Source organism: Tyto alba, unplaced genomic scaffold, assembly GCF_018691265.1.
Source record: "Tyto alba isolate M040663 unplaced genomic scaffold, T.alba_DEE_v4.0 Super-Scaffold_22, whole genome shotgun sequence".
In the NCBI taxonomy this organism is placed as follows: domain Eukaryota; kingdom Metazoa; phylum Chordata; class Aves; order Strigiformes; family Tytonidae; genus Tyto; species Tyto alba.
In genome coordinates this window covers 16,787,172-16,805,352 of record NW_024881296.1, presented here as the reverse complement: position 1 = coordinate 16,805,352, position 18,181 = coordinate 16,787,172, and the positions used below count along the sequence as shown (strand labels likewise).

At 36.9% G+C, this 18,181-nt stretch overlaps 1 protein-coding gene across 1 annotated transcript in view; it reads right to left on the bottom strand.

Annotated features, from left to right (window-relative positions):
• The window catches only part of PRKN (parkin RBR E3 ubiquitin protein ligase), a 543,490-nt gene extending 526,098 nt beyond the window's left edge, over nt 1–17,392 (bottom strand). The window contains exon 1 of the mRNA XM_033011713.2: nt 17,328–17,392. Within this exon, the coding sequence (XP_032867604.2) occupies nt 17,328–17,357 (30 nt within the window). The 5' untranslated portion in view covers nt 17,358–17,392. The remainder of the gene's footprint in view (nt 1–17,327) is intronic.
• Nucleotides 17,393–18,181: the final 789 nt, after the last annotated feature.

Sequence of the window (18,181 nt, the reverse complement as noted above, 5' to 3'; positions counted from 1 at the left end):
GTCTAATTCTGAGCTCCTGTCAAAGGCATCAGCAGACACATTTCAGATTATCTGAGGAGGAGGTACTACTGTTATTTAAAGGTAATACTTCAATTAAAATTGATGCCCACAACAACTCACTAGTCACAGACTTTCATGCAGTGATTTGCTGGAAGTTACATTTATCTAGGTTTATAGAGACTGAAGGAAACAGATAAAGGAACCACAGAATGACTAAATGAAGATTAGTAAACGTATGCTGCCTTCTGTTCAGAACTAAACCACTTCTGTTTAAAAGATTAGTTGATTATTTTTCTTACAGAGTGGAAGTTCAACAGGTTTTATAACAACTGTTAACTATTTCTTTCTACTTGTGTATCTAGTAAAACCACCATAGTGGTTTCTCAGAGGATCAGACCTGGTTCGCTTGGCTAGCTCCACTAAAAATCAGTTTTAAAAATCTATTATTTTAAAAACCATATGCCTTGTTAACAGTTGTGCCAAGAAAACATACAAACTCCTGTGAACTTTTTGTAGCAATGGGAAGTAGGCTTTGTAAGCCTGATCTTGGAGATCATCTCTGTCTTAGAGCTGAACAAACAGTACAGTACAGATACATTTTAAAGCTGGAAAACAGGTAATTCAACCACACAATATGGGGAAGAAAAAACAAGACAAGGTCAATGACTGTCACACTTCAGTAAGAAAAAGCAAAGAGACTACCAGCACAACTTCTAGCTCTTGGTGACAGGGATTGTAACAGAACACAGCGTCGTCCCTGTCTTTTAGCACACTTTTTACCATAGCGGATGGAGACTCCAATGGGTAAGATGCAGCCCTTACCCTCACAGCACCTCCTTGTGTTAATTACTGTTTCATGGTGTGAGAATACTTTCTGACTTCAGCTGGGGACCAGCTTTAACAGTCCTGGAATTTTCATCTTACTGAGAAGTAAGAGCCGACACTGCTCTTATCCCTGCAAGGGTCAAGAGTGTAATTTGTTGTACAGATGCTACAAATTCAGCTTCCTAAAGCTCTTTGATCTTGTCCAGCCTCAACTCAGGTCCCTCTCAAAAAGTGACTGAGAACATTCATGCCAACGACAAGCACAAAGTCACATTTCTATTTTTTTTCTTCTTTTTTTTTTTAACCTCTTCTTGAGTGAGAAAAGCTCTGAAGTGAATTCAATGACGGTACGTGCATGTTTAGAAGCACAGAGTCAGGAGCAATGAGGAGCTTATATTCACATGCTTTTATCAGTGTCCACTCAAATGATGCTAGAGTTGTCTGGCTGCAGTTAACAGGATGTAAAACTGAAACCCTTACAAGTATAGCATAAATTAGCCTCCTTTCTTCAAACAAGCTTCCACTGGAATTGAAAACAGAAAAGATGCAGGGGAAGTACAGATGGGCTGGTTTGACTGGGTAGGGAGGGAGCTTTCTTGTGTTTCTATCAAGGGAAGGAATTAACCTTATTCAACACCGAGCTGTTTGTATAAGTTAAACACAAGTGACATCAGGTAGAAATCTGCAAATTTCAATAAATTATTTCAATTTTTATGTCTACAATGTTTGGAAATGTGCATTTTTAAAATTCTGCTAGAGGTCTGAAATTCAGTTTATTTGGGTTCTAGTGCCAGTTGTACTCCAGAGAACCCACACCTTTCGCACCTTTAGCTAAATTTGTATCATCAAGAATTTCTCTACTTTGACTTTTTCTTTTGTTTTAAGCAGAAGAATCAAATATATGCAAGTATTTTAATAGAGCAAACTCACAAAGAAATTAAGATTTTCAATACTATTAGATTGATAAGAAATTACCAATTACTGCTTTGACTTGTTCTGTGACCGAGAACAAGAGGGAGCAACAAATAAGGCCAAAGGATGCAATGTTATCTTCAAATAATTAAGATAATTGTCAGGTTTTGAATGACATTTGTTACAAGGCACTGCCAGTTCAATATGGATTTCCAGGTATGGCAGGATGTGGCTTTCCCATGCAACAAGCAGGATGAGAGATTCCTCTGTTGGGATCAAGCTGCATCTCTTCAGTTTTTAGCACTATTTTAGCTGCTGCTGGGGAGGCAGCACCCAAGCTGCATATTCAAGTTCCAACAAGCTGCACACTCACACCTGTGAATGCAAGCAGCCTCAGGGCACTCATACATTTTGAAAGGGGTTAAAGGCATCTGTGCAGACATAGCTAATAGATGTAAGAGGATCTAGAGGGCTCAAGGTACAGGTTATCTGGAAAACAGCTCAGTCACTGTAGATGCTGACTTTATCTGGCATCCTGTGAAAAACTCAAAGATTTAGACAACTGGGAGATGATGACAGCTTTCAGCCCAGAACCCAGGAGACAAATTAATTTGCTTCTCTGGTAATAAGGGTTCAAAGTTGTAAAGCATGATGCAAATAAAAAAGTGTTCCTCAATCTTTTTTAACTGTGAAAAAAGTTCTATTTTATGTTTGTTTTTTTAAAACAATAGAAATGCTTTTTTAATTGTTATTATTTTTAGATTTTCTTCTACTTGCATGACCTAAACTGAGACTCATTTGCTAACACTGAAATTGTGGTATATCTACTACTGGCAGTATCCGTATGACATGCAGGAAGTATAAAGACATACATGCTTGCATGGAGATGTTAAATTGGGAAAGTATCTGCACCTAGGCAGTTGTTTTATGCCCCTATTATAAGTGCCCTCACTGATTAGCTGACCAGGGGTGGACTGTAAAGATGTGAATTCCCCATTAGATGCTGGTTTTGTGGTAGTTTATGATGTTTATGAGCTCCGTGTGTTGGGTTTTTGTGATAGACTATACAAAGAGGGTGGACAGTGAGCAACATGAGAATAGGGTCTGCATATAGGCCTAAGAAGGGTCACTGAAATGCCTTTCTGTAAAAAAGTGCAATCAGAATAAACCTACTACCTAGAGCCAAACAGCTGCTGTTGCTACCTACATTTACTGCTGTGTGATACAATTGGTTTATAGAAATATATGAAATAAATTGTTCTGATTTTATAGTATCTACCACACTAAAAAGTATCAGGCCAAAGCACTAATTGGTATTCTTGTTGCCAGGCTTAGCAGAAACCCTCATTTAATTGATGCAAGCTGAATCACAGTCATTTCCAGATAAGAACACCAGAAATTAAGTTAGAACCATATTAACAACCTAGTGGTCAAAAGCTTGAAAACCACCTCTTTTAACTTTAAAATACATAAAGTGTTTAACTGTCCTGTGTTGACAATGCACAAACCCCAAAATTCCATTTAAGAGACAAAATGAGGTAGTTTAATATAGCAATGGAATCATCACTTTTGCTACAGCTTGCTTTACTATAAAACAACCATTTGATTTTGTAAGCTTAGACTAAATGGGTAACATGTCATTACAATGCCACTTAATTCTGGAAGGAAGAATCTTCTCAATATCAGGGTATGATTGCAAATGGTGGAGATGCTAAAGCTCCAGCAGATGCTAAACGATCACTCATCCACTCTACTTGCAGTACACATCCAAAGATATACCACGTACAGCACCTATATCACATACCCAGACTGTTCATGACTCCCTTTGTCTGAATGCTCCTTAGCTGCCAGAAGCAAACCAGAACTGTTTTGGGGCCAGGCAGCCACGACCTCTGTCATGGTACTAAGGGCACTTCCAACCTCTTGCCCGGCCAACAAGTGCCATACTGGGTTTTAGGACAATCTTATCCTCTGATATGACCAGCGGTCCCTTGACTACCTCTGCACTTTGACCACAGGCATACACCTGATCACACGGCAGCAGAGAATTGCTGGCATGTGCCTCCTCCATTACACACTCCCACCCTCCCAACCCCCCCACCCCAGAGTTTCAATATCTCTGCCTTAAATTATCCAGCAGAGTTAAGCTAACAAGTGTTAGTTAATAAGGCGATGGAGCAAGGGACATGAACACAGCTTAATGGTCATTTGTGAACTTGGACATTCAACTATTTGTGATCACCTGAGCATACACATAATATATTAACATAACTCTTTAAAAGGAACATGTAAAAATTACTGCATAATTAAGACAATTAGTAGGATAAGTCATATGTATCAATTAAGTGTGACCACATTACTTGTATCTGATTTTCTTTTCTGTATTAATTAGCAGTAGTTTATGTTTCTGTTGCAACTTCTTTGTATACAAAATTGTTCTTATTTATCATCTTTAAAGATATGAACACAAGATACTCGTAAAAATTGTGACATTTTCCTCTATAAACTTCACATACAAAAATTTTTCAAAAATCCTGAAAAATCATACATATTATATTACAGGGGTTCACTGTTCTTAAACATGAGACTACTATACTTCTAAATCTGTGCTGTCATTTTCTGACAGAAATGACTGGTAACAATACTCTCATTGCACCTGACACAAAAAAAAAAAAAAAAAAAAAAACAAACCAAAAAAATACCCAGAAACAACAAACAACCAAAACCAAAACCAACCAACCAACTAAGAAGAAACGTATAAAAGGTGTATTTCCAAATTATATTCTAAACCCGTAAAAGACTTCAATTCAATGTTTTTATTAATCATAATACATCAGTACTTCAGGAACACCGGCACAACAGAGACCTTGTGGGATGAGGAATCCTCTGTCAGCCTCCACTTCCCAGGATGTATGCAGAACAAAAATGCACATAGAACAGATTCGTCTTAGCTTGCCTTGGTACAAACAATGATGCACCACTTATGTGGGCATTGTTGATATACTACAAAGACCAAATGATGCAATTCACTATTAAAAGCTATCTTCTTATGGTAAAAAAAAAAAAAAAAAAAAAAAGCTACTGTTAATATTTGCTCCACTAGTTGTACAAATCAGTGAGTGATAGAGATGAAAACATAGTTATACATATTTAAGTTACACTTGAAGGTTTCTCTAAATGAACATATGCAAATGCTTGAAGCCCTGAGGCAGCTCTTTCTTGCACTCAGGACATTTACATAGCTTTCCAAGCTAATATTTAATCTAGTATTCAGTAAAACATCACTAATTACTTTCATAAATTCCTAACATCCTGTGAGATGTCTTTTCCCTCTGAGCTGCAAAATAGGATCTTCAAACACCATCCTCATCAAAGTAAGTGCAACGATTTTCACTCTACAGTGCTTTTAATTGTAAGGAAATATCACTTCTTGTTTTCATTTTATCACTTCACACTTTTTTTATAATTTTAAAGAATACTAAAATATTATACTTTGGCAGGAAGAATTTTGGGGCAGCAAAGAATAGGACAATTATGACACAATGTTCAATTAAAGAACTGGTGTGATCTCTAGTAGTAGCTTTATGAGAAGAGAGGAATTTCCACAGTGGATCACACGTAAGGGTCTATTTTCTCACTATCAATTCCTTCAAGGGAAAACTATAAGAAACTCTGCAGAAGGCAGTTACAGCAAAATTTGTCCATGGAAGGTTTTTTACCTAACACCTGTATTATTAGTGTATGGATCCATTAATTTCCTAGTCTTTCTAGATATTTTTATTATGTGTACACAGATATATCGTTCTATGACACCAATGGAAAACCTCTAGAAAACCTACCGCCTTTGTTTCCAACAGCCTGTCAACACTGTAAGTGTAACCACATTTGTCCTCAAACTACAGCATTCATAAAATCCCACTACATACATCACATACACAAGACAGCTGAATTCAAATTTCTAATCTACAGTCACTTTACAGCTGTTATTTTATATATGTTTATCATGTCCTTCACTGATTTGCTCTCTCACATAAACAGTTCAAGTCTTTTCTGGTTTTCCGCTTAAGGTAGTTTTTTTTGGTACTAGTGATTGTACATGGCTCACAATCCTCATCACACCTGGCATTCTGCGGGTTTTTTCCTGCAGCAAGCATTTGATTCTGCAAGCATTTGATTATTGCAGTAGCCCTGCAATGTATCAGGAAAAATCAAAAAAAGCACTAAGAAACGTGGCAGCATCTGCACTGCTAATGTCTAGACAGAACAGCAATACAGTATGGTGCAATTTTAATGGATGATGCACCTCAGCTTCATAGAACCCTCTTCTTTCCCTGCTCTTGCATTCTGTATTTATTTTCCTGTTTGTTTAAATTAGACATAAAATCAAGTCCCTCATGACACAAGAATTCTACAAGAACACTGCAGAATACCTACATAAGTAATTTCTTTTATTGATTTAAACCCATAAGGTCTATTTAATGGATTTTAAAAAACTAAATAGGGCAGACTGCCCTGGCACCAGTCAATGTAATTTAACGAAAGTCCATAGGAGAGGATTGATCTTACTGAGCTTATCTCTAATATGGTTTACAAATACCGACTCTTAGTGCGTTAACTTAGGCCCTCTGCTCTTAAAGATATTTTTATGCCTACTCTCATACCAGATGGGCACCCAAGTATTTTATAAAAGATAACAGAAAAATTACATTATATAAAGGTGGGAAGAGGCAGACTAATACCAAAACAGAAAAAAAAAGAGGGCAAAAGTAATGAATTTGCTTGAACCAATCTCATATTTCATGACCTCATCATGCAGAAGCTTCTGATTTCACAAGTAATAAATATTAAAGTGAAATTTTTTTGCATGTCTTATCAAAAGCTTCCCATATCAATTGTTTTCACAAATGTTTTCTCCTGCAAGCAGTGAATGCCTCTTCATCAATCTTTTATCAAATGCAATCTTGTTCTGATTTCAGTCTTATCAGAAAAACTTCTCTCTCTCCTTTGTTGTTTTGTTTTGTTTTGTTTTTTGCCTCTCTTGGCAGAAGGTACATGAATATCATTTTACACTTGACTGTGGCTGCATCTCCATCGATCAGAAAACAGAAAAGATACGTCATTACCCCTCAGAACTCCAAAAAACAGAAACATATGTAATGATTCCACTGTGCCTGATAGTGACGAAGGAGGAAAACATGTGTGCACTCCCGCATGAATGTGTTAATATTCCTTTTTCCAAGGAATGCTTCCATTGTCAAATATTTCTAAGAAGAGAAAATGAAGATTTAACAGAGGACTTGATTTCCAGATACCCTCCTGATATGTCCATCAAGCTTGAAAGAGAATATACATTATCAAGACATCAATACAGCGCAGATCTTGGGCTTTCAGCCTTCCCTGTTGCGTGGGACGCACGCGGCAGGGTTTCAGTAGTGTGGCCGGTGGAGGGGAGCCGTGCAGGAAGAGGCCGTGAGCTGCCCTGTGCCACTCACAGCTCAGCCAAGCCACCTCTGGAACCAGTGACAGCCACACATGGTGTACCAAAACTGCAGCAAGGCAGGTTAGCAGGCAGCACCCCAGCTCCAACCTATTTCTGAAAAACCTGCAGCCACTGGGGTGAGGAAGATGCTCTGGCTGGAGGCACATGGCTGAGGAGACTGCTGGAGATGTGCAGCTGAAGGTGCTGTGGTTGAAACCCAGCCAGAGGCACATTTCGAAGGAAGGTCCCCATGACAAAAGTTGTTATTCATAGGGGACTTCAGCCCACAGGCAAGCCATGCCAGGGTCGGGAGACTCCTGAGGGACTACAGCCCGTGGGCACCCCACACCAGGAAAGGACACTTCTGATGGACTGAAGCCTACAGGTAACCCATGCCAGGCAAGTACACTAAGAACAAAGGAGAGACAAAGCAAAACCAGCAAGGAGTGTCAGACAGAAACCATTACATGCTTGACTCTAAACACCTGCATTGCCCATCTCCTCACCAAGGAGTCCAGGAGGGACTGAGCATAACCTGCAGTGATACATGAAGACTGCAGACTAGGAAGGGGGAGGTGTTTACTTAAGTGTTTGTTTATTTATTTATGTTTTCTTGTTTTCCTCAATGCCCAACTCAGTGATCAGAAGTTTGTCTTAATTGACAATAAATTAAATTTAGTAAAAATTCTGAGTCCAGAATGCTTTGCCTGAAAGTCTTGCTTGACCTCCTTGAGCCCATAATGCGCTGAGAACTATTCAGTCTGAAGGCTCATTTCAAATGTCACCTAGGACTGTGTGGGAAGAAAATATTCTGAACAAATACCATATGTTTTCTGCAGCTAAACCTGGACAGCAACCAAGGTTTCAATATATCTGGACAGGATCCTCAGTTTGTACAAATAAATGTCATTCCAAAAGTCTCACAGCACACTGAGGCCAATGCACAGTGACAGAGCTCCAGAACAGAGTGAGCTGCTACAGCGACAAAAGTTTGAATACATAATGATTTCCATGGTAAAATGGAAAAGGTTGCAAAATTCCCCATTTCTGAGAGAAAACAAAAAACCCTCAATAACCATAAATAAAACCACCTTAAGAGAAAAGGGAAAAAAAATTACAAATTAAATTAAATTCATGGGTAGATGACTGGAGGCTTGTGCTCCCCGCACAAGTGCTATGTAGGTTTTTGCTTCATAAGTATGCATGTGCATCAGGTTGCTCCTGCCCCTCGCAGACAGAATCTTCTCTTGAATATCCCAGACAGAGGAGCACTAAGGAAAAAAAGTGCTTCCTTTAGATGTATCCATAAATGAAATTTATAGACGTAAAGACAGACTATATCTAACCTGTTCCAACCAGGATCTCAGCTCCTGGGCTGCTAAGGATAAAAATTTCATGGTAGGGAAGTATTAAGCTGAATCACAGGAGTAACAATCCCAATGACAGGGTCATCATAGATCCCCACTTTGTCATGTCTTCTCATGCAGGCAATACATAGTACAGATGAAGACAGGCAGAAGGACTCGGTCATTAGGCACATAAAGTGTTGGGTTTTGGGAACATGTTTTGACTTGATCCCACTCAGCACAAAAGTGGTAGACTTGTAGTGTGTCAAGAGAATGCTGGAGAAAAGCTTATCATTTGTCAGTGTTAACTCTGGGGTGAAAGATTCCAGAGAGAGGGTTATATAGACATGAGTGCCACACAGAAGGTGACGAAAGAATTATTATTCACTCTTAAATAATAAGGATGCATACAATGAAAATGCCTAGTATAACATATGAATAAAGTCTGTAATTTTTCATACAAAATTTTATATTTTATTTGTTTGTAGCTGCATTGTCTCAAGGTGCAGGGAGGTTTAGGGGGTATGTTTGAGGGTTAGAAGGTCACTAGCAGAGAGGGAAGTAATTTATCTCTTAAAAACAGCACTGTGTGAGGACTCTTTCCTGTTACGCTATTTATATTTAAACTGTGTTTTAAACTAGTCCTATATCTGACAGGATGCCTAAAGGATAGGTTGGCAAATATGGTAAAGACTTTTCTTCCTAGGTGAGGAGAAGGTAATGTAAAAGAAGAAAAATTTCTCTTTGCAGATAAAGTTTAAATATGACAACTGCAAACTTGTCACATTTTCATCATGTTCCTGATGAAAAAAGGAAATATTTTGCTATACTGAAGGCTGGAAACAAAGTACATATGATGCTTTCTCATCTGGAAGTTATCAGTAGCTATAAGGTTAAGGCTCAAGCTGAAGTCTTCCACCACTTATTCCTAAGGCGAATCTCTGAAAGTGACTTTCCTTTTGATCTCCTCCTGTAACACAGCCTCAGTACCAGATTTTGCAATCAGAGAAGGTCTCCAGGCAATGTAAGTAAATATGTTAATTTTTTAAGAAAAAAATATTTTTGTAGTAAGATGAAGAGAAGCAGATTAGACACTAAAACACTATTCCATTTAACTGCTGACAGTAAAGAAAGAAAACCCATTTCTTACAATATTACCTTTCAAATCACATTTAAGAATGTAGAAGATGCATGCTTATAATGATCCCTAAATTACTGCAAGATCCCAAATTATAATGCCCTGTTCTCAAGAAGGCTTTAGTGTTTTAAACCAGTACTAGAAAGATAATCTATAATTTTATACAGAACATACAGAATGGTAGAGCCTACTGATACTATCTTGAGGTTTGTACATGAGAATTGTAATTTTTAAATATGCTTTGTAATACTAAAAGGCATGATATTTGTTTTTAAGGAGGGAGAAAATTTGATAAATTTCTGTAATTTTGAATGTTAGTGTATGGATATGCAGTGGATACTAATTGCTCTATCAAGCATGTCAGTCTGAAAGCAGTATATCTCAGGTGAAGAACACTTGAGCATTTTTTTGTCTTGTTTTGTTTCAACTCAGGTTTTTCAAATAACCTTGAGGTACCAGCTATGAATGCATATAAAGTCCTACAGAACATACACTACAAATGTGCATCATAAATATGTGTTATTAATACAATTTGCAATAACAATTACTGAACCTGAGAGAAACAAAAAAATAAAAGGTCCCTGTTACTTGTTTCAAAAACTCAGGAAGCTAATTTCTATTACACAGTAATTCACATTTACTCCTTTTTTTTTTTTTTTTTTTTTCCCCATAGGCATGAGGTGTTAAACATACAAAAGCATTTAATTAATATGTCCTATAGGCTGATGGCTTATTATGGAAGCTCCTCAATGTCAGTCATTGTTAAGCTCTCGTTTATATTTTTCATTAAAAAATACTACATTGTAAATATCTGGAATAATTATTTTTTTCTGACAGAATTTTGCCTAAGGATCAATTTTTAGGGAAATATCTCAGCTTCAAGAATCCATATACTTGTATAAATGAGGCTAAAGAAAAATACAATGTTTTTCCCTACCTAAAAAAATTTCTGATAATAATGAACTGGGTGGTGATGGTACAAAAACTCAGTAACTGGCACAGGATATTGGTCTATGAGTGTGAGAAATGGGCTGAGAGCCTTATCGTATGTAGAGTTCAGTATCATTGTCAGACATGGACAATAGGATTTGAAGAAAAAGTTTGGGCACATGGCCACAGGGAGAGAATCCATGAGTAGACAGGGACTTGACTCCAAATGAGAGAAAAGGGATACCACGCTAAGGTGAGACTGAAAAGGAAGAATAAGAAATAGTCATGGTCAAAGAAAATAAAAAAGTTAAAGGCCACTGGAACGTGTTTCTTTCTTTAAATAGCAATGGAATCTGGAATCTATAACCTCTGCTGTTAGAAAATATAAATGAAACTATGTGACAAAGTACTCCACTTCCTTCCCAAGTTGGACCAAGGGTGATTGTAACCTACTGAAAACATTGGTTACTCCATTAGTTCATATGGCAAAAGTTTGTGTGGTGTATCAGTGATTCAAAACCATTTCCAATATTTTTTTTTCCGTTTACAAGCCTCGTAAAGGCTTTAATTATTGACTTAAATTACAGAATTACACACATTTCTTTCAACAGGATGTCTGCTTCATTCAGTGACAGAATCATCTGCAAGACTGTCAAAGAGGTTCTTGTTCAAAAGACAAAAGAAGTATCTTTCATTTCTGTAAATAGAAGGGGATTCAGAGAACAAGTGTATGAACTCCCAAAGTGCTCTTAAAAAAAGACAAAAGAATTCTGCCTTAAAAAGACATATGTTATGTTAAGCAAGTTAACTTACTTTCCAGAGGCATTCTTTAATTGGGTGTTCCAAATTTTCTATCTGTTTATCTTGAGACTTAAATACTGTGCAATAAATAAATCTTGGAAATCAAATTACTGTGCAGCAAGCTGGACAAAAATGAAGAGCCTACCTTTACAAAAACCTGACTATTCTGCAGAAAACAGCAGTCTCGCTGCATCATTAAATGTTGTATCATAAACCATGTGGAGTATCTACAAGGAGATCTCAAAATCTAGTTTTCCTCTAATCCTTACCAGGTTACAGCACATTCTTCTGCTCCTTCTTTATTCCAGGACAAATGCATCTTGACAGAAATTATGTCTTCTTTTCCTTCTGCATTACTTGGCTGTATCTTACTGAGTACAGACAGTCTACAGTATTTTTAATGCCTGTATGATGGCAAAAAATGACTTATTTAGGGGAACAGCTATGATAGAGACTTTTCTGTGGTTGAAACTATTAAGATAGTGATAATTTCAAGTTCATCTGTTTTACTCAGAATATTGAAGAGATGTGAAAAAAATATAATTTTTAAAACATTGCCAGGCATAAGAAAAAGCTGTTTGGTTGTTGCTGCATCACAGTTACCTAAGGATCATTATTTATGGTATTTTATTTGCTAGATGGCCATATTTAAAAGGATGTTCTTTTTACATGGCTTCAGCTGTTACCAGATTGGTATGGAATTGGATGGAGATGAACATACAAATCACCATCACAAACTTCATTAGCATCAATGAGGGTCCTATCTCCATATATCCAGAGTAAACAAAAGAGACAGTATGCAGTTGGCCAAACTGATTTCCTAAAGATTTTGGTTCCACATCCCACTGATTCTACTTTAACAACTATGATTTCCCTTTGCATTCCTGTGATGGCTCTCTCCACTTGTGTGCCACGCTGCCAGGTCATCACCACATCCACAGACCTTGCCGCCTTGCTCTGCGCTCCCTCACACAGCCTCTGGCCCCACCAGTTGGCAGAATACACGCAGGCTGACCTGCTGCTCGGGCTGCCAGGAGGAGTGGATGGCAGCTGAGATCTGCCTGTCCTCTCCTCGGTGACGACACTTGCTTTTTTCTCCTCTACCAAAAAGCTGAGTTTCACGATTGGTTTTTTAAATCCCCGAGATTCTTACCTTCCTGTCAGTTTGGCTGATATCGCTCATCAGTTCAGAAAGTTAATATGAGAGCACAGACAGGCAGTTGAACAGGCAGATGTGAGCACAAAGGTAATTCAATAACAATAAACTGCACTTCCTTAGAAAACAAGCCTAAAATTTATAGTCCAATGACAGCAAAGCTGTAATTTATCTTCAACAGTAGCTAAGGAGGAAACAGGAGGGTCTACTGCTTTTTTGAAAGCTATTTCTAGGTATATTAGTGACTGATTGCACTTTGCATTATAACAGCTGGGTGTCTTAATTTGTTATGTCAAGTGTTTGTTAGTTCTCTAATTATGACACCATGCTCCACAATGTGATACTCTTACATATTTTTTATATGTCATACAATGTATAATTGCATTTCCTTATGCTCACCGTGACTTTCCCAAAACTGATACAACATCTTATGGGGTAATCTATAATCAGTTAATGAATACTAAATAAACAAAACAAACTTAGAAGATTAAAGCATGCCAGGTATCCTGTTTTTAAAACAGAAACTATCTAGCCTTTGTGCTGATGCATAATATATGCAGTTCAGAAAATACAGAATCAAGTCTGGTAAGTCCCTGAGTTACTAGACACTGCTTTATGCTTTGGGGATCTATGCAAACACTGTGTGGGATGGCAAAGGGAACTGAAAGGAGGAGGAATACAGGAGGGAGTATGGCAGAATTTCACAACACTCTGTAAGGGAATGTCAGCTTTAATGCTTCTGCCCTTGGACGCTGTAGGGGACTGTTTTGAATGTCATACCTGGGCACAGGCCCTTCCTCTAGCCCAAACATTATCATGTCCATGGTATGTGAATGCAGCCTTGTGTTGAGGATACGTGACCTTATCCCAGGGGTAAGCTGATGCGTTCTGCATGCCTGTGTGTATACACGTCGTAAGGCAACCCCCAAGGGTAGCTGTAGTTACCACACAGATATACAGCATCATAAATTACGTTTGCTTTTACAGAAACATCAGCTGACTTTGCCATTCTTCTTTACGTGCATGCCTCTGTTGAGTCTGAATTTATCTCAGAACAAAGTCTACATACGTCCTGGAGCTGAACAGGATGTGTCCTGTATCCAGATTATATAGAAAATTGAAACAAGGTAAAGCAGCAGACTAGATTAGCCAGCATATGTTTACTCATCTACCAACACACAGTATAAATATCACTCAATATCTCCTGATCATTTTCTAGGTAGCACAATCCAGTCTGGGGACACAAATGTTGGGTCTGTTGCACTTATGTCTGCAGGCACTATTTCCTCCTGTTCCAGCCCTCCCCTACCCAGGCTTTTTGCTATTACTTGCACAATGCTAGTATTATTTCAAATTAGAATGAACACACTTCAATATAAGGGTTCCTATCTGATTTTTTTTTGTATCTTGGTTTACACCACTGCAGTCAGTAACATTTATTTCCTTTTTTGTTCTCCTTTACACAAGTTATTGTTTCTCTATTTCGAGGACAAACTCAGCAAAATTATGTTAATTTCATATTCAAAACCATAACACTTTAGCTACCAAGATCTAATAAAAAGTCTTAGCTCAAGATGTGACCTCTTCTTTCAGCAAAAGTAAAAAATGTTAATTGATCCAAATGTTGCATAGCAGCTTTCAGCAATAACAAAGTAGTTCATGGCTGATTTGATATACAGAGGGAGAAAAAGGGAAGAAGCCTGAATAATGCTTAAATGCATTAGAGAATAAAAAATCTAAGCATGGGAAAAGTCATTCCGGATCACTTTCTTACTAGCAAACAAAGTGATGGCACTGATATAATTCAGTTCAATGGTCAATTTTGATGCTAATTTTTGTCAGTACTCAAATCCAAGGAACAGATTTGTTGAGAGAACACTGAATTCTTTTGAATAAGTAAAATGTAAAGATTTATGAATGCCAGTGTATACAGGAAAAGAGGATGGAATAGTAAAAATAGTAAGAATATCCAATAGATCATAAATAGATGTCACGATAAATTGATACAGATGTTTAAAAAAAAGAAAAACTCACAAAGATCAGAGAATAGTTTCATAATAAAATGCAGTAAGAGATAAGGGATAAAAACTTTATAAGTCTGTAATGCAAGTAGGAAATAAAGGGACAAAATATAAAGAGACATGACTAAATGGAAACCTAGAAACTCCATAGCCATTGTACTACAAAATCACTACTTTGGAAGGTCATGACACAGCCTTTTCATTATTTCAGTCACACTGATGTAACAAGCTGCCAAAAAATGATAATTATGCCACAGAGACAGAGGGCAGAACCTAAGCCCCAGTAGATGTTCAGGCTGAGTGGTATACAGTGTGGAAGCACCCACATTTCTGCCATGACACGTCAGCATCATCGTCTGAGCCAATCTGTGCCAACTGATCTTGGACTCAAGACCTTCTCATTCTGCATAAACACTGTAAACATACCCAGTCCAATCTTTACGTAAACATACCAAAAATACTGCTTCTCCTATTTGGAAATGGCTTTCCCATTCTTCCTTAATTTACAGATTTCTTTCCCAAGAGATCTTTCATTTTCTTTTGTTCATGGCTCACCTGCTTCCTATTTCTTTTTTTTTGCTGTTGAAGATCTAAATTTTGCCATCTTGCTTCATTCCTGAAGTTCAAATAGATAGCATCACATAAGATTTGCATAACTCACTGGCCTTAGAAGTTTTTCACTGTGGATTTGGATCTGTATTTTAGGTATCCTAAAGTTTTCTGACATTCATATCTAAAGGATTTGTGTAAGTGTGGCATAAGTCAAGTCGTCCTCTACATCTGAACTCTTTTTTTGAGGAAGTGAAACACTTTACTTTTAATTAGTGTTCTTTAGTTTTCCTTATGCTTCAAGATTGATTATCTTCTGTTCTGCATGTTCCAATAGAGGATGACAAAGAGGAATGTAACTTAATGTGGATAGTTGTTGATGAATACAGACAGGATACATGTACTTCTACCTAACAAATATCACTGAAACATGGTCGATGTAAGTTAGTACTGGCAGTAGTTGAAATAATTTTTGTATATAATTGTATGTAGAGATATAGGTGCCTAAAAACTCCATGAACTTTTCCAATCTCTGTTTTAAATCAAATACTGAAATGTTTAATTGATTGCTCAAGAAAAATCAAGTCAATTTATAGCACCACCAGAGGAATTTTCAATTCCTGGACCAATTAATAGTTTTCTCTCAACTAAACCCAGGACTATATTAGTGACATATGGTATTTTCAATTTTAATATATTATTTCTTCTACTTATAGTTAGACTAAATATAACTGAATACAACATGAAGACACTAGATTAAAATGTACTTCCCCTTAATAAACCCTTACTACAAACTGGGCTGGCAAATATATTGGAAAGGCAATCCCTGAAATAGAGTATTGAAAATGATTGGCCAAAGTAGCCTGTTTCTCAGTCAAATCTCCTCTGAGATTGATAAAATCAAGAAGAAAATATGAGAAATAAGGAAATCATTTCTATTTCCACATCTGTGTTCTAGCCCAGAATCAGGTAAGTTATAGAATTTGATGGAATAGTTAATGTAGTTTCTTGAAAAGCATTTGGAATCTAATTCATAAATTATTCATACATATTTTGCACGTTTTTTGCACATAAGCATACTTTATAGATGCATGATGCTATCTCCACAATTTAGTCTGTGAAGGTGTATTCACTAAAAAATTACCTTGATGCCTCTTCTGATTTCTAATCTGTTTGAAAGCCCCTGTGTTCAAAGATAAATAAGAAGAGATTTTCAGCTGTACACGCTGCAAAGTTAATTAGCAAATATTATCAAATGAATGTATCTGTCATGCGGTAGCAAACTAGTATGTATTTCAACTTTTTTTCATGTTTTGGAAAACCTTTACAATTAGTATTCTTTCAATAAAAGTTTATCAGAGGATTCCACAGTCAACAGGAATAATGACTTTGTTTAAAATATACTCCCTTATTCAGTGGTGAAATAGCAAAAGGATTTAAAAAAAGAAGTGGGCAAAAAATTAAACAAATAGTACTTAATACTGATGTGAAATGTAATGAGAGATGCTGAAGACATAAAATGAAATTTTTTTCATGGGGAAAAAAGCAAGGTTTTAAAAAGTATTTTGGAATAAAAAAGAAATTTGAAGAGTCACATAAGCCCACTTTAAAGATACAGACAGAAATATACTCATAGTGCAAAAGAAGTGCACAAAATATTCTCCCCATTTGTGCAGAAGAATGAAGGAATAACTATATCATATATGGAGGAAGAAGTAATTTCCATCCTATTAGCATCTAAGGAGGATGTTGAACCATCTATAAGCAGTTTAAAATATCAAAAGACTTGGCTAGTCTAGTTTCAAGGATTCTAACGAAGCAGACAGTGAAGATCTCTGACTTCCTTATGTTAATTTGTGCTTAAGTGTGAGACACTATTTTGTAATGACGAACATGAATAAGCAAGACAACCTGCTTGCCCCAGTAAAACATAGGTAGCTGGATGTCATTCCAGAGAAAAAGAAATTAAAAACTTTACAACAGATGTACTTTAATTTAAAGCTTTAAAAATATAGGTTCTATTCATTTTGGTCAAAAAGACTTTATGGAAAATAGGTCTTGGCAAACAAAACATTCAATTTTTTTGACAAGGAAATGAGCAGCTTGGCTGAGAAAGATAACTTCCTTTGCCTGCAATGCTAACTTAAGGGGTTGACTCTCTCCTCCTCACCCTCAGACTGTTGCAGAACTCTTCCAGCATCCCAGCTGCTGCTCCAGCACAGCCTGCAGAGCTGCCCTGCAAACAGGTTGAGAGATTTAATCTACAACCGAAATAACACCTTCCCCCTCATTTTTAAACTCTTCCACACTTCTTTCTCCAGTTCAATTATAGTTACATAAACCTTAATGAAAGTCATGGAGCCACAAGGCAAAGGTAGGAATGAGAGATTGAAGGTGAAAAAGGTCCACTTCTATGAGCTAAAATTGCCACGAAAGCATCCATGTCATGGAACTATCACCTAGATGATTTACAGCAACAATTTGTCATCATGAGGATTCATTATCAAATGGGGATCTTCTAAGAATTGTTCTACAGTCACTGGTACTAAGCCTGGTGCTTTGCAACACAATTTAATCAATAATATGTGAATAAATACACAATCAAATCTGATGTGTACAGCTTTAATCTCAATTATTTTTATGATATCAAAATATAGGAAGGATGCAGGGGAGAGGTATAAAAAAGGGATAAATTGGTGGAAAAAATTACAACTTAAGACAGGGAGCTCAATCTGTTGAACTCTTCAAAATAAAACTGATATATGACTTGATTGCATAAGGTAGAAATATCGAATGCAGAATACATTGAGTCATACAAACTGTAGAGCTTAACGTGAGAAAGAGAAAATTAAGTCTTCTTCCATTAATTGGTTCCATGTCTTGAACCACTCTGTAAATAAGTTATCAGCTGAACTGTAAAAATTAAAGGCTCCTTTTTACTCCTTCTTACTAACATTAGATTTACATTAGTATTTGCTTCAGTGACTTCTATGGAATTGTCAACATTGATGAATACCTGATAAT